Here is a 26,626-nt window from a genome sequence, read left to right as displayed (position 1 = left end):
CTCATTTTGGTTGTTTTGTGGGCCTTTACAGGCTCATTTTGGTTGTTTTGTGTGTTTTTACAGGCTAATTTTGGTTGTTTTGTGTGTTTTTACAGGCTAATTTTGGTTGTTTTCTGTGTTTTTACAGGCTAATTTTGTTGTTTTGTGGGCCTTTTACAGCTTTACAATGTTTACAGGGAGATCCACGCTGTTGTCAGCTGTGTTTGTGAGTGTTTGCTGGGGTGTAAAAAGACCTTTGAGGTTAACATCAAAAGCTTAAGTCTCCATTTCTGTTATCTGACTTTTCAAATGGACCTGTTATGATTTATCTGGTGTCTGAGGAGACCACAGGACACAGTTTGTTTGGGTCTGAACCTGTTGTTAACATCTCATCAGCATCTCTGTAGTTCACTGAAACTGAAGAAACGAGCTAATGATGCTTCACCAGCCTTCGTGTTTCTGTGGGTTTAGTTCTTATATCCAGGGTTTTGTATTTTATGGGTGAAAGTTTAACTCAATTTACTTTATTTTCTGACTTTGCAGACATTCAGTAATGACTTCCTTCAGTATTTCTTTGTTGTGTTGCGCTCTCTCCTCATGCCGAGCCACAGTCAGCCTAATGTGGAGGGATTTTAGTCTTCTGGACTTCCTGCCATTGCAGCACCATCAGTTTTGGTCGCAATAAAATCTAGTTTCATCCACCTGCTTTGCTCCCAAGATCAAATATGCATATTTCTCCTCTTCATCCTGACAGTTTTATTCGATCGATAGAAACAAACAAAAGCCTTTCAGTGCACCTCATGGAGACATATTCTGCCCTTTAACAATTTGAGACCATTTCCTGAGGTCTTATTTAAATAAATGAGATTGGCTTTGGTCAGAATATCTGTTGATGAAACATCTGTTCTGATAACAGGATGTTTGGGGGGGAGGAGACCATGAACAGCTGCTACCATCACTGTTAATTACTGCGTAAACATTTTGGATATATTAACCTCATTGAACAGTTGTACTCGGAGACCTACATGTTTATCAGAAACATGCCGATAATGTAACGCTAACACACCAAGAGCGGTACACGGCGTTCAATGTGGCTGATGAGTTACAGAACGGCTAGAAAGCTTCAGCTAACAAAGTAATGTGGGAACAATAATGTTCATCTTTCAGAAAATAACAGCAATAACTCCTTAGAAGTTGGTGTACGTCACCTTCATTAGCTAAGCCGTTAGCGTTAGCTGCTGCTAAAGAAGAAAATAACAGCAATAACTCCTTAGAAGCTGGTGTACGTCACTTTCATTAGAAAAACCGTTAGCGTTAGCTGCTGCTAAAGGAGCAGCAATAACTCCTTAGAAGCTGGTGTACGTCACCTTCATTAGCTAAGCTGTTAGCGTTACTGCTGCTAAAGGAGAAAATAACAGCAATAAGTCCTTAGAAACTGGTGTGCGTCACCTTCATTAGCTAAGCTGTTAGCTGCTGCTAAAGGAGGAAATAGCAGCAATAACTCCTTAGAAGCTGGTGTACGTCATCTTCATTAGCTAAGCAGTTAGCGTTAGCTGCTGCTAAAGAAGAAAATAACAGCAATAACTCCTTAGAAGCTGGTGTACGTCACCTTCATTAGCTAAGCCGTTAGCGTTAGCTGCTGCTAAAGAAGAAAATAACAGCAATAACTCCTTAGAAGCTGGTGTACGTCACCTTCATTAGCTAAGCTGTTAGCGTTACTGCTGCTAAAGGAGAAAATAACAGCAATAACTCCTTAGAAGCTGGTGTACGTCACCTTCATTAGCTAAGCCGTTAGCGTTAGCTGCTGCTAAAGAAGAAAATAACAGCAATAACTCCTTAGAAGCTGGTGTACGTCACCTTCATTAGCTAAGCTGTTAGCATTAGCTGCTGCTAAAGGAGAAAATAACAGCAATAACTCCTTAGAAGTTGGTGTACGTCATCTTCATTAGCTAAGCAGTTAGCGTTACTGCTGCTAAAGGAGAAAATAACAGCAATAACTCCTTAGAAGCTGGTGTACGTCACCTTCGTTAGCTAAGCTGTTAGCGTTAGCTGCTGCTAAAGAAGAAAATAACAGCAATAACTCCTTAGAAGCTGGTGTACGTCACCTTCATTAGCTAAGCTGTTAGCGTTAGCTGCTGCTAAAGGAGAAAATAACAGCAATAACTCCTTAGAAGCTGGTGTACGTCACCTTCATTAGCTAAGCCGTTAGCGTTAGCTGCTGCTAAAGAAGAAAATAACAGCAATAACTCCTTAGAAGCTGGTGTACGTCACCTTCATGAGCTAAGCTGTTAGCATTAGCTGCTGCTAAAGGAGAAAATACATCGATAAATAAACCAGGAGGAGTTATTTCTCAGATACTTCCATTTCCCTGCTCTGAAGTTGAAAGCTGTAAAATCAACAATTTGGAACAGAGTAATGTGACCCCGTCTCCATTTCCAGGTGACAAATCATGTCCAATAAACAGCACTTTTAAGGAGGTAAAATACATAAAATGATCACAAAGAAACATAACACAACACAACACTCAAAGTCTTCCGACAGCAAACCCGTGTGCACGTGTTTAATGGAACACGTTAAACAGACTCCCCGAAGCCAGAAATATTTAGACGATGTCGGTAATATGTCAAACATTTGTTTTACCCGAAGCGCCCCAGTCTGAGCTGATCAAAGTGAGAACAGATCAGAAACAGAAACAAGCTCCGATGAGCACGGCTTCCACACACAGCAGATCTGTCACCAGCTCACAAAGAGAACCGGGACATCAGAGATACTTCAGTCTGAGAGAAAACCTCACAACACGGATCACATGATGAGCTGAAATAACCCGAAGCTGCTGAACGGGAGACAGGCTGAGCTGTTTGAAATGTAAAGGTTCTGCAACACGTCACCGATGAGTCGGACATCCAGCTCCACACTTACACCTGATGTTAACGTCTTCATCAGTGAGGTCCATGTTCACAGAGACTGTTACTGTTCGTGTGTTAATAAAGTTTCAGCTCAAACAAAGATGGGTTCTCCTTTTTGGAGCAGATGTGCAACACAGTTTTTACCACTTTGAGCCTCAGTTTGTTTTCTCATTGAGTACCACATACTGCATACTACATACTGAATACTACATACTACATACTACATACTGCATACTGAATACTACATACTGCATACTGCATACTACATACTGCATACTACATACTGCATACTGCATACTGCATACTACATACTGCATACTGCATACTACATACTGAATACTACATACTGAATACTACATACTGCATACTACATACTGCATACTACATACTGAATACTACATACTACATACTACATACTGCATACTGAATACTACATACTGCATACTACATACTGCATACTGCATACTACATACTGCATACTGCATACTACATACTGCATACTGCATACTACATACTGCATACTGCATACTACATACTATATACTATATACTGCATACTACATACTGCATACTACATACTGCATACTACATACTGCATACTGCATACTACATACTGCATACTATATACTGCATACTACATACTGCATACTGCATACTACATACTGCATACTGCATACTATATACTACATACTATATACTGCATACTATATACTGCATACTGCATACTACATACTGCATACTGCATACTATATACTACATACTGCATACTATATACTACATACTGCATACTGAATACTACATACTGCATACTACATACTACATACTGCATACTGCATACTACATACTACATACTGCATACTACATACTGCATACTACATACTCCATACTGAATACTACATACTACATACTGCATACTACATACTGCATACTACATACTACATACTCCATACTGAATACTACATACTACATACTGCATACTACATACTGCATACTACATACTGCATACTACATACTGCATACTACATACTGCATACTGAATACTACATACTGCATACTACATACTACATACTGAATACTACATACCGCATGCTGCATACTACATACTACATACTGCATACTGCATACTACATACTGCATACTACATACTGCATACTACATACTACATACTGCATACTACATACTGCATACTACATACTCCATACTGCATACTACATACTACATACTGCATACTGCATACTACATACTGCATACTACATACTACATACTGCATACTACATACTGCATACTACATACTCCATACTGCATACTACATACTACATACTGCATACTACATACTACATACTGCATACTACATACTGCATACTACATACTCCATACTGAATACTACATACTACATACTGCATACTACATACTACATACTGCATACTACATACTACATACTGAATACTACATACTACATACTGCATACTACATACTGCATACTACATACTACATACTCCATACTGAATACTACATACTACATACTGCATACTACATACTGCATACTACATACTGCATACTGAATACTACATACTGCATACTACATATTACATACTGCATACTACATACTGCATACTGAATACTACATACCGCATGCTGCATACATCATACTACATACTGCATACTTCATACTGCATACTGAATACTGCATACTGAATACTACATACCGCATGCTGCATAATGCATACTGCATACTACATACTGCATACATCATACTACATACTGCATACTTCATACTACATACTACATACTGCATACTACATACTGCATACTGAATACTGCATACTGAATACTGAATACTACATACCGCATACTACATACTACATACCGCATACCGCATACTGCATACTACATACTACATACTGCATACTACATACTGCATACTGAATACTGCATACTGAATACTACATACCGCATGCTGCATAATGCATACTGCATACTACATACTGCATACATCATACTACATACTGCATACTTCATACTACATACTACATACTGAATACTGAATACTACATACCGCATACTACATACTACATACCGCATACCGCATACTGCATACTACATACTACATACTGCATACTACATACTGCATACTGAATACTACATACTGCATACTACATACTACATACTGCATACATCATACTACATACTGCATACTGAATACTGCATACTGAATACTGCATACTGAATACTACATACTGCATACTACATACTACATACTGCATACATCATACTACATACTGCATACTGAATACTACATACCGCATGCTGCATAATGCATACTGCATACTACATACTGCATACATCATACTACATACTGAATACTGAATACTACATACCGCATACTACATACTACATACCGCATACCGCATACTGCATACTAAATACTACATACTACATACTGCATACTACATACTGCATACTACATACTGCATACTGCATACTACATACTGCATACTGCATACTGCATACTCATCGATCATACAGTATGCAGAGCGTTTACCCACAATGCATTTCGCTCCTGCCCGAGCCGAAATCAGCCGGCCTGAAGCTGATTTCTCTTAAGCTCTAAACTCTGTAAACTTTAGCAACATTTGAAACATTTTCAGGAGAGAAAGTAGTCGTTTAGATCCCCAACGTGTTGAAAACCTGACAAAATACCGGCTGTTTACCATTTTGTTGTTGTTAGTATGCATCCGGGAACTTCTCGCTTACTCAAAGTCGCAAACTAACTCAGAAAGTTTGTATGAGTAGTAGGAGAAGTATGCGGGTTCGAATGCGGCCAAAGTGACTCACTCCGATTCACTGAACTCAATAATCACCCAGAAAGTTAACAAGTATTCCAGAATCCATCATCGAAACGATGTTCTGACTTTATCTTTGAACGAATCGTGTGACGAACTCCAAAAACAATAAATGATCCAATCTGAGCTGAAAACTGATATATTAATCAAAAAAATCCATCTGCATTAATGAAAAGTTAAAAAATACGCTGTCAGAGAAACTGTGAGGCTGCTGTTTTTTCTGTAAAAGTGAAGTAAAAAATTAGCATAAAGTGAATAAATCAGGTTTGATTCACACCAAACTCCACATGAAGTAAAATAAGCAGCAGGAAGGCCGAGCTGGTCCATGATGAAGCTTCTTCTCTGGGATTAATGCGAGGGAAAGAAAAAGCAGCTTTGATTTAAGCTTTAAAAAGTCTTACTTAATCTTTAAGTATTTTGGACAGATAGTAGAGAGATGATGGGAGGTGAGATGAGTCTGAAACATCGAGTCGAACTGTGATGGAGGAGCACGTATCAGCAGCTCCTGTCGAAGACTGAACTTCTTCAGTGGTCTCTGTAACGAACGCCGGTGGGGAGAGGACGCGTCCCTGAGGAACGCCGGTGGGGAGAGGACGTGTCCCTGAGGAACGCCGGTGGGGAGAGGACGCGTCCCTGAGGAACGCCGGTGGGGAGAGGACGTGTCCCTGAGGAACACCGGTGGGGAGAGGACGTGTCCCTGAGGAAAGCCAGTGGGGAGAGGACGCGTCCCTGAGGAACGCCGGTGGTGAGAGGACGCGTCCCTGAGGAACACCGGTGGGGAGAGGACGCGTCTCTGAGGAACGCCGGTGGGGAGAGGACGCGTCCCTGAGGAACACCGGTGGGGAGAGGACGCGTCCCTGAGGAAAGCCAGTGGGGAGAGGATGCGTCCCTGAGGAACGCCGGTGGGGAGAGGACGCGTCCCTGAGGAAAGCCGGTGGGGAGAGGACGCGTCCCTGACGAACGACGGTGGGGAGAGGACGCGTCCCTGAGGAGAGCCGGTGGGGAGAGGACGCGTCCCTGAGGAACGACGGTGGGGAGAGGACGCGTCCCTGAGGAACGCCGGTGGGGAGAGGACGCGTCCCTGAGGAACGCCGGTGGGGAGAGGACGTGTCCCTGAGGAACGCCGGTGGGGAGAGGACGTGTCCCTGAGGAAAGCCAGTGGGGAGAGGACGCGTCCCTGAGGAACGCCGGTGGGGAGAGGACGCGTCCCTGAGGAACACCAGTGGGGAGAGGACGCGTCTCTGAGGAACGCCGGTGGGGAGAGGACGCGTCCCTGAGGAACACCGGTGGGGAGAGGACGCGTCCCTGAGGAAAGCCAGTGGGGAGTGGATGCGTTCCTGAGGAACGCCGGTGGGGAGAGGACGCGTCCCTGAGGAAAGCCGGTGGGGAGAGGACGCGTCCCTGACGAACGACGGTGGGGAGAGGACGCGTCCCTGAGGAGAGCCGGTGGGGAGAGGACGCGTCCCTGAGGAACGACGGTGGGGAGAGGACGCGTCCCTGAGGAACACCTGTGGGGAGAGGACGCGTCCCTGAGGAACGCCGGTGGGGAGAGGACGCGTCCCTGAGGAACGACGGTGGGGAGAGGACGCGTCCCTGAGGAACACCAGTGGGGAGAGGACGCGTCCCTGAGGAACGCCGGTGGGGAGAGGACGCGTCCCTGAGGAACGACGGTGGGGAGAGGACGCGTCCCTGAGGAACACCAGTGGGGAGAGGACGCGTCCCTGAGGAACGCCGGTGGGGAGAGGACGCGTCCCTGAGGAACGCCGGTGGGGAGAGGACGCGTCCCTGAGGAACACCAGTGGGGAGAAGACACGTCCCTGAGGAACACCAGTGGGGAGAGGAGACGTCTCTGAGGAACACCGGTGGGGAGAGGACGTGTCCCTGAGGAAAGCCAGTGGGGAGAGGACGCGTCCCTGAGGAACGCCGGTGGGGAGAGGACGCGTCCCTGAGGAACACCAGTGGGGAGAGGACGCGTCTCTGAGGAACGCCGGTGGGGAGAGGACGCGTCCCTGAGGAACACCGGTGGGGAGAGGACGCGTCCCTGAGGAAAGCCAGTGGGGAGAGGATGCGTCCCTGAGGAACGCCGGTGGGGAGAGGACGCGTCCCTGAGGAAAGCCGGTGGGGAGAGGACGCGTCCCTGACGAACGACGGTGGGGAGAGGACGCGTCCCTGAGGAGAGCCGGTGGGGAGAGGACGCGTCCCTGAGGAACGACGGTGGGGAGAGGACGCGTCCCTGAGGAACACCTGTGGGGAGAGGACGCGTCCCTGAGGAACGCCGGTGGGGAGAGGACGCGTCCCTGAGGAACGACGGTGGGGAGAGGACGCGTCCCTGAGGAACACCAGTGGGGAGAGGACGCGTCCCTGAGGAACGCCGGTGGGGAGAGGACGCGTCCCTGAGGAACGACGGTGGGGAGAGGACGCGTCCCTGAGGAACACCAGTGGGGAGAGGACGCGTCCCTGAGGAACGCCGGTGGGGAGAGGACGCGTCCCTGAGGAACGCCGGTGGGGAGAGGACGCGTCCCTGAGGAACACCAGTGGGGAGAAGACACGTCCCTGAGGAACACCAGTGGGGAGAGGAGACGTCTCTGAGGAACACCGGTGGGGAGAGGAGACGTCTCTGAGGAACGCGGGTGGGGAGAGGACGCGTCCCTGAGGAACGCCGGTGGGGAGAGGACGCGTCCCTGAGGAACACCAGTGGGGAGAGGACGCGTCTCTGAGGAACGCCGGTGGGGAGAGGACGCGTTTTTCTTTTAAATCCTCCTCATCCATCCTTCCTCCCGGACTTCTCGGTGTCTCCTCTGCCCTCCTTTTCCCTCGTTCATCATTCCGCAGCTCTCCCACCAGCTGATCTCTGTCTCATCCCTCTGAACCTTCCTCTCAGCTCCTCCTCTCCTCCTCTCACTTCTCTGGTTTCAGCCTCCTGCTCCTCTGCTCAGAGGCGCACAGTTTAAGGATGTTTTTGGCCCCTCCCACATCTGAAGGGGGCGTGGCTTGTTCATCCTAAACTGAAATAAAAGTGAATTTCTGCTTTGTCGTAAACAGAGTTTGGGGCTGGACGACATGACAACAGATAATATCACAATATTATTTTCATTATTGATCGATCTTGGTCTTGATCAGGATATAAAGTTTAACCCTTTTGGCACCAAGTTGTTTTTTTTAAAGAAAACTTTACATTTTGAAAATCATCAAATGTAAAGTATAAAAAACAGATAAACAGAAACTGATACTGAGAAAAATATTAAGCTAAGGCTCAATTAGGGGAGGAGCTCAGGTTCAATTAGGGGAGGGGCTAAGGCTCAATTAGGGGAGGAGCTAAGGCTCAATTAGGGGAGGAGCCAAGGCTAAAATAGGGGAAGGGCAAAGGCGGAGTTAAGTGGGTACAAACTGAAAACATTAGTTTGTCTGTTTCTCCTCACTTTCACTCCTGAGACAAATACGGTGAAAACAAACTTGGTTACAAAGAAGGTAAAAATGCTTCATTTTGATGTATAAATTGTATTTGTAGTGAAAAATACTTAATTATACAGGGTCGGGGTTTTAGTGTGACATCAGCGCATTCTGTGGAAAAATCATAAAACTTTAACTGTGATGGCGTAAAAAACTATAAAAGATACAAAAATACGGATGCAGTCATTGTAAGATGAACTGCTACTGAAAGTTAAAGCTTGGTGTTTTCAGTCAAGCCGCAAATTTAGATGCTTTTTTAAGGCGGGATCAGTGTGAGCGGTGCGTTTATATTATAATTCTGCATAACGGGAGTCTCAGAACGGACTCTGAATCAGTCAGATGAAAGATTGTGAATGGACAGCAGCTGTGAGCGTGAAAAAGTAGGTCAGCTAGAGAAGCATCAGTAAAGATCTGTAGTGTTAACAAGAATGAAAAGAATATTCAGAGATGGAAAAAAAGTCTTCAAAGTTTAATATTCTGCTTATAGTGACACCTCAGAGAAGTGAGACTGAAGCTGTAATATTTACAGCGTTTTCTCTCAGGCTCGCTTCATGCTGCCGTAATTATGCTTCTGTTGCTCTGTGAAAACTTTTCTTTCTGCCTCTGCTTTCCTCTTTAATCCTCCTCCACCTGTTCCACAGGATCCACAACTCTCTGTCAGTCTTTAAAGGCTTTGAATTCACTTCCATTGAGATACATTCTTTGAAAATTCAGTAGAATGTTTCATGAAGATATGAAAAATACATTTTTAATGTATTTTTCTGCTGTTCTGAATCCAGATTTTGGCTGTTAAATAAGTCAAATAACAGCAAAAATCATCCAGCCTCGTTACACTTCTGTATGAATTATAAATTATAAACTCACACTCATGTGGAAATGTGTCAGTCATTATTTTACAATGCTGTTTGATCTGATAAGATACTGAATTTATCACAATAATCTGTTTCATTTAGCTGCACGAACCACCTGAAAATGAAACAGTGTATAGTTCTGACGTGGATGGAAACAGGCGCTATGCCAGCAGCAGGAAGGGGGCTATGCTAGCGGCGGGATGGAGGCTATGCAAGAGGCTATGCAAGAGGTGGAAAAGGGGCTATGCTAGCGGCGGGAAGGGGGCTATGCTACCGGCGGGATGGAGGCTATGCAAGAGGCGGAAAAGGGGCTATGCTAGCGGCGGGAAGGGGGCTATGCTACCGGCGGGATGGAGGCTATGCAAGAGGCGGAAAAGGGGCTATGCTAGCTGCGGGAAGGGGGCTATGCTAGCGGCGGGATGGGAGCTATGCAAGAGGCGGAAAGGGGGCTATGCTAGCGGCGGGATGGGGGCTATGCAAGTGGCGGAAAGGGGGCTATGCTAGTGGCGGGAAGGGAGCTATGCTAGCGGCGGAAAGGAGAATATGCTAGTGGCGGGAAGGGGGCTATGCTAGCGGCGGGACATGGGGCTATGCTAGCGGCGAGAAGGAGAATAAACTAGCGGCGGGAAGGGGGCTATGCTAGCGGCAGGAAGGAGTCTACGCTAGCGGCGGGAAGGGGGCTATGCTAGCGGGAAGTGTGGGGTTCATTTCCTCGTACTCTGTTGCCAACGATTGGAGAGGGTGTTCGCGGCTTGGTTGCCAGACACTCTCGCCTTGGTCAAACCACCCCTGTTGGCTTCGCTAGCCACTGGATGACCGCCCTCCCGGTGGCCTGCTTCAAACGCTCAACAGATTTGACCTCTTGTGTGGAGGCAGGGGCCCTGTGGTGGGATGACCGGTCCTAGCCTGCCCCCCCTCAACACAATTATTTATTTTTAAATCGGTGACCCTGTGCGTTGGTTTGAAGTCTTAAAAACTGTTCGAGGCTAAACTATGTAACCATAAATAAATAAATACCAAGTAACCATCTGTACAATGTCGGCTAAAGAAAAGGGGAACCAAGATTTCTCAAATCAGTCTCTCAAACCTCACATCTGATAAGAAGAAATTCAACTATAGTCACAATTCAGTTCAAAGAATATATCTTCTCTCTTTGCGCAGACTTCGTCTTCTCTGGTTTGGACCAAACAAAAGTGGAGGGAAAAGGAATAATTGCTGTTTTTAAAGGAGGAAACCTGTAAGCGTGCAACATATTTTTCATGTAAAATAATTGACTATAAATACACAAAAGCTCATCTGAGTTGTTGGCTCATAATCAGACACCAGCGCTTCCATGGTCTCCCGCAGAGGAAGTCAGAAGCAGCAGGAAGTCTGGAAGGTTTTCTCTCACAGTTCACAGATTCAGTACCTGGATGCTGCTGCTGTGCAGGTGAACTGGGAGAAGGTTGGTGGTCCAGTCCAGTTAGACCAAATCAAAAACAGCTTTCATTGAACATCCCATTAATATATTTAATTCTTTGGTGAATTCTGCTGCAGGTCAGCACAACGACCTCTGCAGCCTTCATGGATTTACATGAAGGATCCTGTGTTCACTGACCTAAATACAACCTGCAGCAGATGAGTATCACAGCTTTTCCCTGTTGGGTCAAGGACTCTGTGAAACACTACAAAGCATATTCCAAACTGTGTAAAAGCAATGGGAACCATCCCCGGTGAGAGGGAAGAAGACAGAGGGGGGAAGTTAACCTTGAATTAGATTAAAATAATATTTCATTTTTATTCCACTGTGTTATACTGTGAGGCCGCAATCCAGTAGGACAGGCTGCAACCTAGTTGTAGGAGAGGCCACACCCTGGTCGTTGGAGAGGCCGTAACCTAGTTGTAGGAGAGGCCGTAACCTAGTTGTAGGATAGGTCGCAACCTGGTCGTTGGAGAGGCCGTAACCTAGTTGTAGGAGAGGCCGTAACCTAGTTGTAGGAGAGGCCACACCCTGGTTGTTGGAGAGGCCATAACCTAGTTGTAGGAGAGGCCACACCCTGGTTGTTGGAGAGGCCATAACCTAGTTGTAGGAGAGGCCGTAACCTAGTTGTAGGATAGGTCGCAACCTGGTCGTTGGAGAGGCCGTAACCTAGTTGTAGGAGAGGCCATAACCTAGTTGTAGGAGAGGCCACACCCTGGTCGTTGGAGAGGCCGTAACCTAGTTGTAGGAGAGGCCACACCCTGGTCGTTGGAGAGGCCATAACCTAGTTGTAGGAGAGGCCACACCCTGGTCGTTGGAGAGGCCGTAACCTAGTTGTAGGAGAGGCCACACCCTGGTCGTTGGAGAGGCCGTAACCTAGTTGTAGGAGAGGCCACACCCTGGTCGTTGGAGAGGCCATAACCTAGTTGTAGGAGAGGCCACACCCTGGTCGTTGGAGAGGCCATAACCTAGTTGTAGGAGAGGCCACACCCTGGTCGTTGGAGAGGCCGTAACCTAGTTGTAGGAGAGGCCACACCCTGGTCGTTGGAGAGGCCATAACCTAGTTGTAGGAGAGGCCACACCCTGGTCGTTGGAGAGGCCATAACCTAGTTGTAGGAGAGGCCACACCCTGGTCGTTGGAGAGGCCGTAACCTAGTTGTAGGAGAGGCCACACCCTGGTTGTTGGAGAGGCCGTAACCTAGTTGTAGGAGAGGCCACACCCTGGTTGTTGGAGAGGCCATAACCTAGTTGTAGGAGAGGCCACACCCTGGTTGTTGGAGAGGCCATAACCTAGTTGTAGGAGAGGCCGTAACCTAGTTGTAGGATAGGTCGCAACCTGGTCGTTGGAGAGGCCGTAACCTAGTTGTAGGAGAGGCCATAACCTAGTTGTAGGAGAGGCCACACCCTGGTCGTTGGAGAGGCCGTAACCTAGTTGTAGGAGAGGCCACACCCTGGTCGTTGGAGAGGCCATAACCTAGTTGTAGGAGAGGCCACACCCTGGTCGTTGGAGAGGCCGTAACCTAGTTGTAGGAGAGGCCACACCCTGGTCGTTGGAGAGGCCGTAACCTAGTTGTAGGAGAGGCCACACCCTGGTCGTTGGAGAGGCCATAACCTAGTTGTAGGAGAGGCCACACCCTGGTCGTTGGAGAGGCCATAACCTAGTTGTAGGAGAGGCCACACCCTGGTCGTTGGAGAGGCCGTAACCTAGTTGTAGGAGAGGCCACACCCTGGTCGTTGGAGAGGCCATAACCTAGTTGTAGGAGAGGCCACACCCTGGTCGTTGGAGAGGCCATAACCTAGTTGTAGGAGAGGCCACACCCTGGTCGTTGGAGAGGCCGTAACCTAGTTGTAGGAGAGGCCACACCCTGGTTGTTGGAGAGGCCGTAACCTAGTTGTAGGAGAGGCCACACCCTGGTCGTTGGAGAGGCCATAACCTAGGTGTAGGACAGGGTGCGACCTGGGCAGAAGTGAAAGTTAAAGTGAGGTTAGATTGAGACGAGCTTCTCAGACTCCAAACGTCACCACTAGAGGGCGACATGCTGGCTCCCAACTTTCACACTGTTTGGGGCTTTTTGCTGGAACTCCAACAGGTGATGAGCTGGATAAGGGGGGCGTCCCCTGAGCTTCAGTCCCTGCTGCTCCACAGGGGGCCACAGCTGCCCTGAGGCTCTCATCTGTCCCCTGAGGTGCTCAGAGTTCCTGCTCAGCCCTTTGTGGCGTCGTGTGGTGGCCCCTGGATGATGGATAGCTACGTTGAGTCAGTCGCTAAGGACAGTGTCAGCCACCTTCGTTACGCTCTTTAACTCTTCAGAGCGAGCTGATCGGAGCGCAGAGCAGCTGGAAGCTTCGCACCCTCAGAGTGAGTTTGAGAATCTAAACTGGTTTCTGGGTAATGAAACATCTCTGAGGCGAGCAGAGCTGCAACAAGACATCAGAGATGAGACGAAGCCGCTTGGCTCAGCATCAAGTCGGACGAGTCAGCTTCATCTCTGTGTTTCTGCAGAATCCACAAAGTATTCTTCATTTATTGACATGTTTGACATGAATCCAGTAACTCCTCCTGACACTTGTTGTTTTAAAGACTCAGAGACATCAGACAGCTGAAAAGCTGCTTTTGTTGCTTATACAGAGAGCTCGGTCTGTAACGCAGGGCTGTGCCTGCAAGTGGAAGTGAAACGAGTCACTCAAAACTGTCCAAATCCCACAGAGCCGTGAGACTGTGAAACAAGGTGGAGGTGGAAACCAGTGAGCGTCACCAGCTCTGAAGCCTGAAGCTAACCTGAGTTTACAGCGAGACTCTGACCTACATTCAGAGAAGTTGTTCTGGAACCGTCGTGCACAGAGAGACGTGGATGTAGCGTCTGAGACGCGAAGCCGGTGGTTAAAGTGTGGATTCGGACCAAGTGTGTTTCAGTGAAGTCATCTGCTGTAAGAGCGAGTCTTTGTTAAGCGGTTGTAAGTGTTTTTTGGGTTTTTTGAATTATTTTTTGGGGCTTTTTATCAAATCAAAATCAAATCAAATTTATTTGTAGCACATTTCATGTACAAAACAGTTCAAAATGCTTTACATAAAATAAAAGCATTGCAGCAGGGAGTGGAAGAAGCATTAAAATACATAAAAGAATATAAAGAGAAACAAATAAAATAATTTAAATGAATTTAAAAACAAGCAACAGTCCAGATAAGTTCAAAGATATCGTGCAGATTTCATGCATAGACACATGAGAACAGAAATGTCTTTAACCTGGATGTAAAAATGTCTACATTTGGTGAAAGTTTAATCTCCACTGGCAGTTTGTTCCACTTGTTTGCAGCATAACAGCTAAATGCTGCTTCTCCATGTTTAGTCTGGACTCTGGACTGGACCAGCTGACCTGAGTCCTTGGATCTAAGAGCTCTGCTGGCTTTATATTCTCTGAACAGATCACAGATTGTAAACCATCAGCAGGCTTTTAAAATCTATTCTGTGACTGACAGAATAAAGGCATTTTTATGCCTTTATTAGATAGGACAGTGAGAGACAGGAAGCAGAGAGAGGGGGAACAACACGCAGCAAAGATAATTAATTCATATTTTGATGTAGCAACAAAAAAATAGGGCTGGGCGAGTTAACTCGCTAATTATCGCGTTAACTCGTTCATTATTTAACGGCGATAAATATTTTTTCGCGCATTAATGCAGTTTTTTTTTTAATTATTATTTTTTGGGGCTTTTGTGCCTTTAATGCAGAGATGGGACCAAATCACACATGTGCAAGTCCCAAGTAATTTTTTCTTGGTCAAGTCAAAGTCACCTTATTATTGCAATTTTAGCTTGTTTAACCCTTTGTTGCTTGTTGCTTGTTGCTTGCTTGTTCATAAAACGTACAGCCGGTCTTGTGATGAGCCGGTCGGCATGTTGTCTGGAGTTAATGTTAGCAAATAAATTCTTAAAAAAGTTCCACCAAACCGACCGCCCCCACCCCGTATCATATCAAGCTAACGTTAGCTAACTAACGACTAGGCTAACAGGATAATATTAGCTAATTTAACGAGCACTTACTGGTCAGAATGGATCTTCAAATGACGAACAAAGTTGGAAGTTGTCGTCTGGCTGTCTGAGATGTTGACGCCGCATGTCTTGCACTGAGCTGTTCGTCTTTTGCCGTCAAAATGGTGATTACGAAAGCCGAAGACAACGACTCTCGGTCCCGCTGACATGTTGATGCATATCTGATATGAGTTTATTCTCTCCAATAAACACTAAGGTATGTAGAGAGGGCATGGCTGATCGACAGGGTAGGGATCCAATCATGACGCCATTCTCAGCCTGCGCTCCTACCGGGTAATCAATGTTATTATTTTAATTAATTTATTCATTTTATATTCAAACTGAAAACATGAACTGAATAACACTCAAGTCATCGTGTCTCCAGTCAAGTCAAGTGCCGAGTCTTTAACTTCCAAGTCCGAGTCGAGTCTCAAGTCTTTTATTTTTTTTCAAGTCGAGTCACAAGTCATCAAAACAGCAACTCGAGTCCCCAGTTCTATTTAGCTGTGCATATGACACCTGAAAGTATTTCATCTGCACTCTTCACTTTTAAATTAATTAATTAACCTTGTAGCACCCACAGTTGCAGATATGCTACTGCCAATAAACCAAAAATATTGGTTTATTCCCACCCATTTTTACATAAAATGTAATGTAAAAAAATATTACACATGAATGTAAATTAAAAAAATCAAATAATGTAATGTAAATAAAAATATAATGTAAATAAATAATGTAAATAAATAAAAAGCTTGTTGCATATCTGCAACTGTGGGTGCTATAAGGTTAATGATTATTTTTAATGTTTTTTTTGTTTTTTTTAAATGATTTTATTGCCTTCTTGTGATTTTATGTACGGTAGCTGTAAAGCACTTTGAATTACCTTGTGTACGAATCGTGCTCTATAAATAAAATTGCCTTGCCCATCTCTGCTTTAATGGACAGGAAAGCTGTCTGATGCGGGACTCGAACCGGCGCCTGCTGTACCCACTACGCCACGGACCACCCCGGGTTGTCAGTGTTTATCTAATCAGATTTAGTCCATAACATCTGATTGGTCCGACGTCCTTCGGGTCACATTAAGTTGAGGTTCAGTTAGTTTCGCTTTGAACCAGCAGGTGGAACTTTCCCTGTTGTTGTTCCGCACCCTGTTGTGTGTCATTACATTAGAGGAAATGAGGTTATTTTCTTTGTCCCGTATGTTTTCAGGCGTCCAGCTGAGCTGCTGTCGCACCGCTCCGTTTCATCATAACTGTTGAAAATGTGTTTTTTCTTGGCCTCCGTATGGGGCCAAACACTCAGCTGCTCCTGCTGCTTCCATCGTGTGTCTGATGGACCCGGAACAGAGTTTTAACAGAGCCGATCCCGGAGCAGTCGGCTGTGTTTCCTCCTAACGAGCCCGGGGAGGTGTCTGATTAACGGGCCTCCTCCTCACGCCTCGAACAGATCAACCATGTAGAAGCATTTTACAATGTGAGGTCCACAGATTCTGCTTTTAATGGCCGTTTAGGTCAGATCAGAAATGAAAGCGGGACTGACGTGTGTTGGTTTTAGATTAAAATGTTTAATCTAATTAATCGCATGATTTCCCTGATTAATCGCGATTAATCGCATTTGTACGCAGAATCCAAAAATGAATCGAAAAGTAGTGTATAGCTTTTAGCATTTAGCTTTATTTTAAATGTGCTGCCATATGAATGAAAGTGCCATAACATTTGTTGTGCAAACACACTTTTAACATCAGCATCTTTCTGTAGTTTTTATGTAGAAGCCTCGCTCCACTGTCTGTTTCCTTGAATGACTTGCTGCTATCAGTTGTGTGTTTTGCCTTTAAGTGATATTTTAGACTGGAACTACTACGCTGAGAAGACAATTCAACTTGGCAGTGTTTACAGATGACTTTGGTTCTGTCGACTCCGCCGTCTGGAAGAACTTTAAAATGAAAATGGCCGAGTAAAAGTTCCGTACCCTTCTCCATGTTTGGTGGATCCGCCGATTACTTTCTTTTCCTGTTCCACAGCAGACAGCAACAGACTTTTACAAAATAAAAGCCTGTGAGCAGCAGACTTTTATAATAATAAAATAAATAATAAAACAGGGGAGCAGAGGCTATAGTCCTCGCTGCAGCTGGCCCCGTTTCGAGTCCCACATCGGACGGCCCTTTGCTGCGTGTTGTTCCCCTTCTCTCTGCTTCCTGTCTGTCTGAACTTTCCTATCCATTAAAGGCACAAAAGCCCCCAAAACAATTTTCTGAAAAAAAATTAAAGCTAGCCGCAGTGAGCAACGCACTTCCGGTCATTTTCACAAAATAAAATACCCGTTGCCTTTTATCATAGGGAAAGCCATTACGATACAATTGGTGCTTTTGTTTTGAAAACAGGAAGTGAACCTACCCTCGTTGTAGCTAGCTTGAAACTGCCGTTTTGACAGGAAATGACGATTGGCGACGTCACGTTACGTTGCATCTTGGGTAGTTTGAGTATGAGTAGTAACCTCATGATGCATACCCAACATTTAGGAGAATCTAGTATGCATCCGGGAACTTCTCGCTTACTCAAACTCGCATACTAACTCAAAACGTTAGTATGAGTAGTAGGAGAAGTAGGAGAAGTATGCGGTTTGGAACACAGCCATTGTCCTGTTGATGAGCCAGTTTCAGCACAGCTTTAGCTGTCGGACAGACGGCCTCACATCTGACTCTAGAACACTTTGGTATCCAGAGGAGTTCATGGTGGGCTCAGTGACTGCGAGGTGTCCAGGTCCTGTGGCTGCAGAACCAGCCCAGATCATCAGCCCTCCACCACCGTGCTTGACAGCTGGTGTGAGGTGTTTGTGCTGATATGCTGTGTTTGGTTTCCTCCAAACGTGCTGCTGTGCATCATGAGCAAACATCTCCACTTTGGTCTGCTCTGTCCAAAGGACATTGTTCCAGAAGTCTTGTGGTTTGTTCAGATGCAGCTTTGCAAACCTAAGCTGTGCTGCCATGTTCTTTTTAGAGAGAAGAGGCTTTCTCCTGCAGCCCTTCCACACAAGCCATACCTGTTCAGTCTGTTTCTAACTGTGCTGTCGTGACCTTTAACCTTTAACATGCTAACTGAGGCCTGCAGAGTCTGAGATGTAGCTCTTGGGTTTCTGACCTTGGGGTGACCTTTAACCTTTAACATGCTGACTGAGGCCTGCAGAGTCTGAGATGTAGCTCTTGGGTTTCTGACCTTGGGGTGACCTTTTACCTTTAGCATGCTAACTGAGGCCCGCAGAGTCTGAGATGTAGCTCGTGGGTTTCTGACCTTGGGGTGACCTTGCTGGGACGTCCACTCCTGGGAAGATTGACAACTAATCTTACAAACAGTGTGAAACAATTATAATTCACTTTTAATTTATAATTCTTTTTGTGATCAGTTCATCTTGCCTACAAACGGTGCCCAAACTTTTGTGTGTTACAGTACACTGGAAAAAATGCTCCTCCAAAAATAAGTAAGAAAAACAGCAAATACAAGACATTTTTGATTGAAATAGGCAAAAAAATCTGCCAATGGAACTAGTGAAAATCGGCTTGTCAAGATTTCTTGAAATAAGATGTGATATTTAGGACTTTTGAGTTAAAAGTGATCTTGAAATTAGCTTAAAAACCTCTTCAAATAAAAAAAAAAAAGCTTGTTTCATATGATATGTGACTCAAAACAATTTGTTTTCAAGACTTTTTCATTTAACAAGATATTCCAGATGTATTGTCTTCAAACAAGTCCCTATATCTGGCTGAAATGGTACTTGTTAGGCAGTTGTGTCTTATATTAAGTGTAACGAGATATTTTGACTAGAAATGAGACAAATATACTTGGTAAGACTTTGATTTTTTGCAATGTATAAGTGGATTAAAAGCCTCCATTTTCTTCATGACTGTAATGTTTCCGTCACATCTGAAACACACAAAGCATAAAACACCGTCTGATCGTTTCTGCCGGGTTCTTCCAGTCTGAATATCCTCCTGTGACTTCTCTATAAATGGCGTACATCAGACTGTGACAGCAGGGCCATAACACATAAAGACAGTGGGGCTGCACTCTGTGAAAGCCACTCTGGGAACCCCATTACAGCCCGGCCCGGGCCTCTTTATGCATTCATCTCGGACCAATATCGGTCCTCTATTGGGTTCAGAGGGCCGCGGCTTCAGATGCAAGGCCAATATACACAGCGCATAAAACATTAATGATGCGGCTCAGCCAGCTGCTGCCGTTATTGGCTGCAGGTGAGGGTCGAGAACACGCCGGATAATAAAAAACAATCCTTCACCTGCTCATAAAAAGTGTCCAGACTTCAGTTCTGTAACAATCCTGTTCGGTCTCTGAGGTTCTTTTATTCTCTGACATGAATGACAACACAGACCGAAACAGTCAAAGTGACCGAGTATCTGTTTATAGATTCTGTTTTAATAAATCAAATCAAGTCAAATTTATTTGTAGCACATTTCATGTACAAAACAGTTCAAAGTGCTTCACATAAAATAAAAGCATTGCAGCAGGGAGTGGAAGAAGCATTAAAAATACATAAAAGAACATAAAGAGAAACAAATAAAATCATTTAAATGAATTTAAGTTCAAAGATAGCGTGCAGATTTCATGCATAGACACATGAGAACAGAAATGTTTTTAACCTGGATTTAAAAATGTCTCCATTTGGTGAAAGTTTAATCTCCACTGGCAGTTTGTTCCACTTGTTTGCAGCATAACAGCTAAATGCTGCTTCTCCATGTTTAGTCTGGACTCTGGACTGGACCAGCTGACCTGAGTCCTTGGATCTAAGAGCTCTGCTGGCTTTATATTCTCTGAACAGATCACAGATTGTAAACCATCAGCAGGCTTTTAAAATCTATTCTGTGACTGACTGGAAGCCAGAGTAAAGATTTTAAAGCTGCTGTGATGTGTTCAGATCTCTTAGGGGCCGTATACACGGAAACGAAAACGGATTAAAAACACAAAACCTTTTTGCGGATGCACTATATCGTTTAGATGGAAACGGCGTTTTGGGGGCATGAAAACGCAAAAAAGTGAAACCGCCCTCCAGAGTGGAATTCTTGAAAACGCTCCACTGTCGCGCCACCGTGTAAACGATGAAAACGCAAAACTGCGTTTCTCGTCACATAGTAAATGACGTGACAAGCATAATAAAGCGCCAGAAAACCGTGGGAAACACATCAGTAGGCTATCAACATGTCCGTCCCTGCGGACTTTCAACTCGCCTTAGGCGCGGTAATTGACGTTCAAGAGTCATTTCATCAGATAACAGCAATGATGAGCGAGAGTAGTAAAGAACAGACCAAAAATATGAGCTACGTTCTCGAAATTCTTGAAGTTCATAGAGAGAGCAGGCGACCTAGCCAGCTGTGGGTGAGACCTGGGAGGACTTCTCAGTGGTGGGATAACTTCATGAATGGAGTGGTAGACGACCAAGCGTAGCATGAAAATTTTCGCATGTCGAAGGAGTCTCTGTTTGCCCTGAGTGACGAACTCCGTCCTCACATTGAGGGACAAGTAACACACATGCGGGCGCCTGTCCCTGTCGTTAAGAAGGTAGCTTGCACACTTTTGCGTTTCCGTATGCACGCAGAGTTTCACCCTAAAACGCTCGTCTAAACGCAGATTTAAAAGTGAAAACGGAACGCCACTTTTGCGTTTTGGTTTCAGATCGTTTCCGTGTAAAGGTAGCCTTAGTCCGGGTTAAAACTCCAGCAGCAGCGTTCTGGATGAGCTGCAGATGTTTAATGCTCTTTTACCAAGTCCAGTTAAAAGGAAACCTTTAATTCTGTTGATGTTTCTGAGGTGGTAAAAAGCTGCCTTGGTGACAGCTTTGATGTGGCTGCTGAAAGTCAGATCTGAGTCTATCAACACTCCGAGGTTACCGACTCGGTCAGTGATCGTAAGGGGCCGAGTCTCAAGATATTTACCAACGCTGACCCTCTTCTCTTTGCTACCAAACAGAATGATCTCAGTTTTGTCTTCATTTAATTGTAGAAAATTCTCTCTCATCCAGGTGTTTACTTCCTGCAGACACTGACACATTACGTCTGCTGGGCTGCAGTCGCCATGGTGACAGAGACACATAAAGTTGTGTATCGTCTGCATAACTGTGATAATTGATGTTAAAGTTCTGCAATATCTGACCCAAAGGGAGCATAATTAAACAGAAGAGGTCCAAGAATTGACCCCTGGGGGACTCCACAAGTCATGGCCACTCGCTCAGATTCATAGCGAGTGGCCATGACTTGATAATAAAGAGATCTATTTATTTTTCATGAAAATTAAGTTAGACGACCAGCTTCCTGACCTTCTCGTATCGTGTAGAGGTGCTGAGGAGGAAACTAACCTCCCCATATCCACCTGTTCCCACAGCTGTACATCCAGACCACCACGCTGACCATCTCCATGAACCTGAGCGCATCCGTCGCCCTCGGGATGCTCTACATGCCCAAAGTCTACGTCATCATCTTCCACCCGGAGCTCAACGTGCAGAAGAGGAAACGATCCTTCAAGGCCGTCGTCACAGCCGCCACCATGTCGTCCCGCCTCTCCCACAAGGCCAGCGAGCGGCCCAACGGAGAGGCCAAGACGGAGCTGTGTGAGAACGTCGACCCCAACAGTGAGTACAGATGAAACCCGAGTAAAACTGCTCTGTTTGTTTCATGCAGCAGAAGTTTAACGGCTCCTCGGTGGAAACGTATAAAGATGGTAAATGAAGCGTAAACAGAATCACACTAAAGGTTGTTCTGTTTATCCAACAGCGATGTGAAACTGTGCCACTTCTTCCTGAGGTGGACGTTTCTTTTAACACGATCGCATTGTTTCAAGGAGCTCTGTTTAGGATTTAGTGACATCTGGTGGTGAGGCTGCAGACTGCAACCGACTGACCTGAAATAGGCTGGAGTTAAACCATCTACAGCAGCTGCTTGTGCCACCTGTGGATGCATTCAACTATAAAACTCCCTGTTCTCTCTTTATTCCATTTCCTTAATCATTTAATTCAGTCTGTTGTTATTGTGTAGATGCATTGTCTCTGTCTCCTCCCTCTGTTCCATCTGAGGAGTAAATACACCTGATTTATGAGTATAAATACGAGCTGAAGGATTAAAAAGAACTTTTTTCGGTCAACATCTCTTGTGAACCAGTAAAGAGACAAAATTCAGACCAACAAGCTCCTCATTCTTAAAGAAAATAACAGTCAGATGTGTATGAATAAGCCATCCCCAACTATAGGCTTTATCAGAAAGGCCTGATAACTGAAGGCTCTGCCTCCCAAACTGGCAGCTGGTTCCACAGAGAGGGGCCTGATAACTGAAGGCTCTGCCTCCCAAACTGGCAGCTGGTTCCACAGAGAGGGGCCTGATAACTGAAGGCTCTGCCTCCCAAACTGGCAGCTGGTCCCACAGAGAGGGGCCTGATAACTGAAGGCTCTGCCTCCCAAACTGGCAGCTGGTTCCACAGAGAGGAGCCTGATAACTGAAGGCTCTGCCTCCCAAACTGGCAGCTGGTCCCACAGAGAGGGGCCTGATAACTGAAGGCTCTGCCTCCCAAACTGGCAGCTGGTTCCACAGAGAGGGGCCTGATAACTGAAGGCTCTGCCTCCCAAACTGGCAGCTGGTTCCTCAGAGAGGGGCCTGATAACTGAAGGCTCTGCCTCCCAAACTGGCAGCTGGTTCCTCAGAGAGGGGCCTGATAACTGAAGGCTCTGCCTCCCAAACTGGCAGCTGGTTCCAGAGAGAGGGGCCTGATAACTGAAGGCTCTGCCTCCCAAACTGGCAGCTGGTTCCACAGAGAGGGGCCTGATAACTGAAGGCTCTGCCTCCCAAACTGGCAGCTGGTTCCACAGAGAGGGGCCTGATAACTGAAGGCTCTGCCTCCCAAACTGGCAGCTGGTTCCACAGAGAGGGGCCTGATAACTGAAGGCTCTGCCTCCCATTCTGCTCTCAGAAACTCTGGGAACCTTGAGTAAACATCCAACTATTAGATCACTTTAACGCAGGCAATATGCAGTAAAAACTATAAAAATATACAGATATTAGACCAACTCCCCACAGTTTTTTATCCTTTTTTAGAAAATAGGAGGTAAGGAACTGTCAAAGCTGCACTGAACCCTAACCGGTGATCTATAATGTTTTTACTCAATCAGCTAAGATCAAATGTCAATGTTATCATATCGGTATAATCAACTCTAAATATTGATATTTCATTATTTTAATACCACAATTATTGTCGATACTGATCGATAGCAACACCCCCACCTCAGACCACAGGCTGCATAGACTGATACATAAAGCCATTAGTAGTTCCAGCAGGGGGGCTGTAGTATGAGACCTAATCTACCTCTCAGTAAATTCAAACGTGTGCCAAGTTTCATGACCTTGAGATAATGATAAGGCTTTCAAATCACAAACGCCATCACACGATTTTCACCGCCTGGCCACGCCCACACTGTTCAGAGTTTGGAAAAGTTTCTCCATGATTTTCCCCCCATGTCTTAAGAGTAACCTGGCCAAGTTTGAAGTCTGTAGCATTAAATCTGTAGGACGAGTTCGATCTAATGCAAGGCGTGGAATCGGTCAAAAATGGCACCAAAATGCACTTTCCATCCAAAATGGCCGCCTTCCTGTGAACGCGGGACCATGGCGGTATGAGACTTTTTTGTGCGTCTGGGCATGATGAATGAGTGTACCGAATTTTGTTGTCCCACGTCAAACTAATCCCAATGCGGGGACCATTTTTAAGCATCGTAGGGGGCGCTACAGAGTCAATGAGCGACTCCCAAAAATATAAAGTTTAGATTCTTTCATGTCGTCGACTGGCAGGTGGCGCTTGCAAAATTTCAAGAGTTTTCGAGCACCTTTTGCAAAGAATCGGCAGAAGAATAGTAATCCTTACAGATTATTAGGGTCCTTGCAGTTTCACTGCTCAGTCCCTAATAATCTGAGGAAGGAAGGCTGCTTGTTGAGTTTAAATAAAGCAGCTTCCACTGTGTGACTGCTGCTCAGCACAGTCAGCTACAGCAGATCCTTCATCAGAGGCCAGTACAACAGGGCCAAGAAGCCACGGTGTCTAAGTATAGATACGCAGCTCATTGGAACTGTTTCATCAGAGAGGATTCATAAACTTGTGATGGAACTGGAGCCGTAATATAAAGTCGCCGCATTCTCAGCACACACGGTGTCGTGTGACATGGCGGTCCCAGCCTTTCAGACTCATGGGAACTCGACAGTTACTTCCTGTTTACCAAGAAGCTGAGATAACATCTTCAGATGAGTTCATAACATCCCAAACATTTCATTTCTAAGTCAAATTCTTTTGATTTATATGAAAAGTGAACATTTTATGGAACTTTAGGGCATTTTAATGTATAAAAACTGGAGCTTTGGGCGTCTAAAAACATGACGGGAGCTCTTTCTGTGTGACGGGGGGGTTATATCTGAAAACACACATCACATTTTAACACGATATTTTGTCTGTTTCTAAGTCGGATCCTCCTTACCTTGTTCCATCTTTCCATAAAGTCACAGAATCACCTCTTTCTTCACAGGAAACCGAGTGTGTTATGAAAATATAAAGATGAAAAAGAAGCCTCGGTTAGCTCGTTGGCAGTAATAAAAAAGTTTAAATGACATGGCTGTGTGATCACTTTACCTTCCAGCAGTGGGAATCCCTTCTGGGTCCTCAGGAACGACTCACCAAATCATGTTTTTCTCCCCCTGACAGGCTAATTTCATAATTTATCAGAGGTAAGAGCAAATTAATCTTCTTCTTCTGCTTTGCTGTCCTGACCTTGGTCCATTTCCTTCTGGAGGAGGAGGAGGGGAGAGGGGCAGAAACGAGGGGAGACAGGAGGGAGGCGAGTGTGGAGGGAATATTAAATATATGTCTTTGGCTCTTCAGCGCCATCTTTTAACTGACTCATAACTTTTACATGAAGAGAGGCTTGTATGACAGCCGGAGTGGCAGATTTACAGTTATTCTCTGGTGCTGCTTTAAGAGGTGCTTTAACTGCACGTCTGACCTCCACAACCTCAGCTTTTACTGCAGCGAGTCTGAAGCTGGCAAATCCCAAACCAGAGGAGATCTGAGGATGGTTCACGGGCGGATCTGAGAAGCAACCCGACAATCAAGGCCTCGTTCAACTGCCGTTCCTCAAAGCAAAGGAAGACGTGCTGGGATACAGCAGCGTGTTGCGTGTAAAACAGAAGCTAAAACAGAAGCTAAATCAGGAGCTAAAACAGAAGCTAAAACACGAGTTAAAACAAAAGCTAAAACAGGAGCTAAAACAAAGGCTAAAACAGGAGTAAAAACAGAAGCTAAAACAGGAGCTAAAACAGAAGCTAAAACAGGAGCTAAAACATAAGTAAAAACAGAAGCTAAAACACGAGTAAAAACAAAAGCTAAAACACAAGTAAAAACAGAAGCTAAAACAGAAGCTAAAACAGAAGCTAAAACAGAAGCTAAAACAAAGGCTAAAACAAAGGCTAAAACAGGATGTAAAACAGGAGCTAAAACAGGAGCAAAAACAGAAGCTAAAACAGAAGCTAAAACAGGAGTAAAAACAGAAGCTAAAACAGGAGCTAAAACAGGAGTAAAAACAGAAGCTAAAACAGGAGCTAAAACAGGAGCTAAAACAGGATGTAAAACAGGAGCTAAAACAGAAGCTAAAAAAGAAGCTAAACAGAAGCTAAAACAGAAGCTAAAACAGGAGCTAAAACAGAAGCTAAAACAGGAGCTAAAACAGGAGCTAAAACAGGAGCTAAAACACAAGCTAAAACAGGATCTAAAACAGGGGCTAAAACACAAGCTAAAACAGAAGCTAAAACAGAAGCTAAAACAGGAGCTAAAACAGGAGCTAAAACACAAGCTAAAACACAAGCTAAAACACGAGTAAAAAAAGAAGATAAAACAGAAGCTAAATTAAATGTAATTGATGATTTTTGTGGAGTCTGAGGGGCTCTGACTTTGAGGAATGTTCCTCGCTCACACTTGGAGTTCTGCTGCCTCCCATCAGAGGCGGTTTCCTCCAGCTGTGTTTCTTACAGAGAGTGTTATTTGGGCTGAGACCCTGCAGGAACAGCCTTTATTTCCTCACA

The 26,626-nt window shown here is 45.2% G+C and overlaps 1 protein-coding gene across 2 annotated transcripts in view; it reads left to right on the top strand.

Moving 5' to 3' along the window:
• grm7 (glutamate metabotropic receptor 7) overlaps nucleotides 1-26,626 on the top strand; it is a 344,389-nt gene that overhangs the window by 241,238 nt on the left and 76,525 nt on the right. The window contains exons 9-10 of one of the 2 annotated variants that reach the window (XM_075460110.1): nucleotides 21,903-22,149; nucleotides 25,254-25,276. In XM_075460110.1, the coding sequence (XP_075316225.1) occupies nucleotides 21,903-22,149; nucleotides 25,254-25,258 (252 nt within the window). In that variant the 3' untranslated portion in view covers nucleotides 25,259-25,276. The remainder of the gene's footprint in view (nucleotides 1-21,902; nucleotides 22,150-25,253; nucleotides 25,277-26,626) is intronic. The other variant, XM_075460109.1, reaches the window with a different exon arrangement.

The sequence above is a fragment of the Odontesthes bonariensis genome, chromosome 3, assembly GCF_027942865.1.
Source record: "Odontesthes bonariensis isolate fOdoBon6 chromosome 3, fOdoBon6.hap1, whole genome shotgun sequence".
In the NCBI taxonomy this organism is placed as follows: Eukaryota; Metazoa; Chordata; class Actinopteri; order Atheriniformes; family Atherinopsidae; genus Odontesthes; species Odontesthes bonariensis.
The sequence above is the reverse complement of the archived record's forward strand: the minus strand, read 5'-3'. Positions and strand labels throughout refer to the sequence as shown.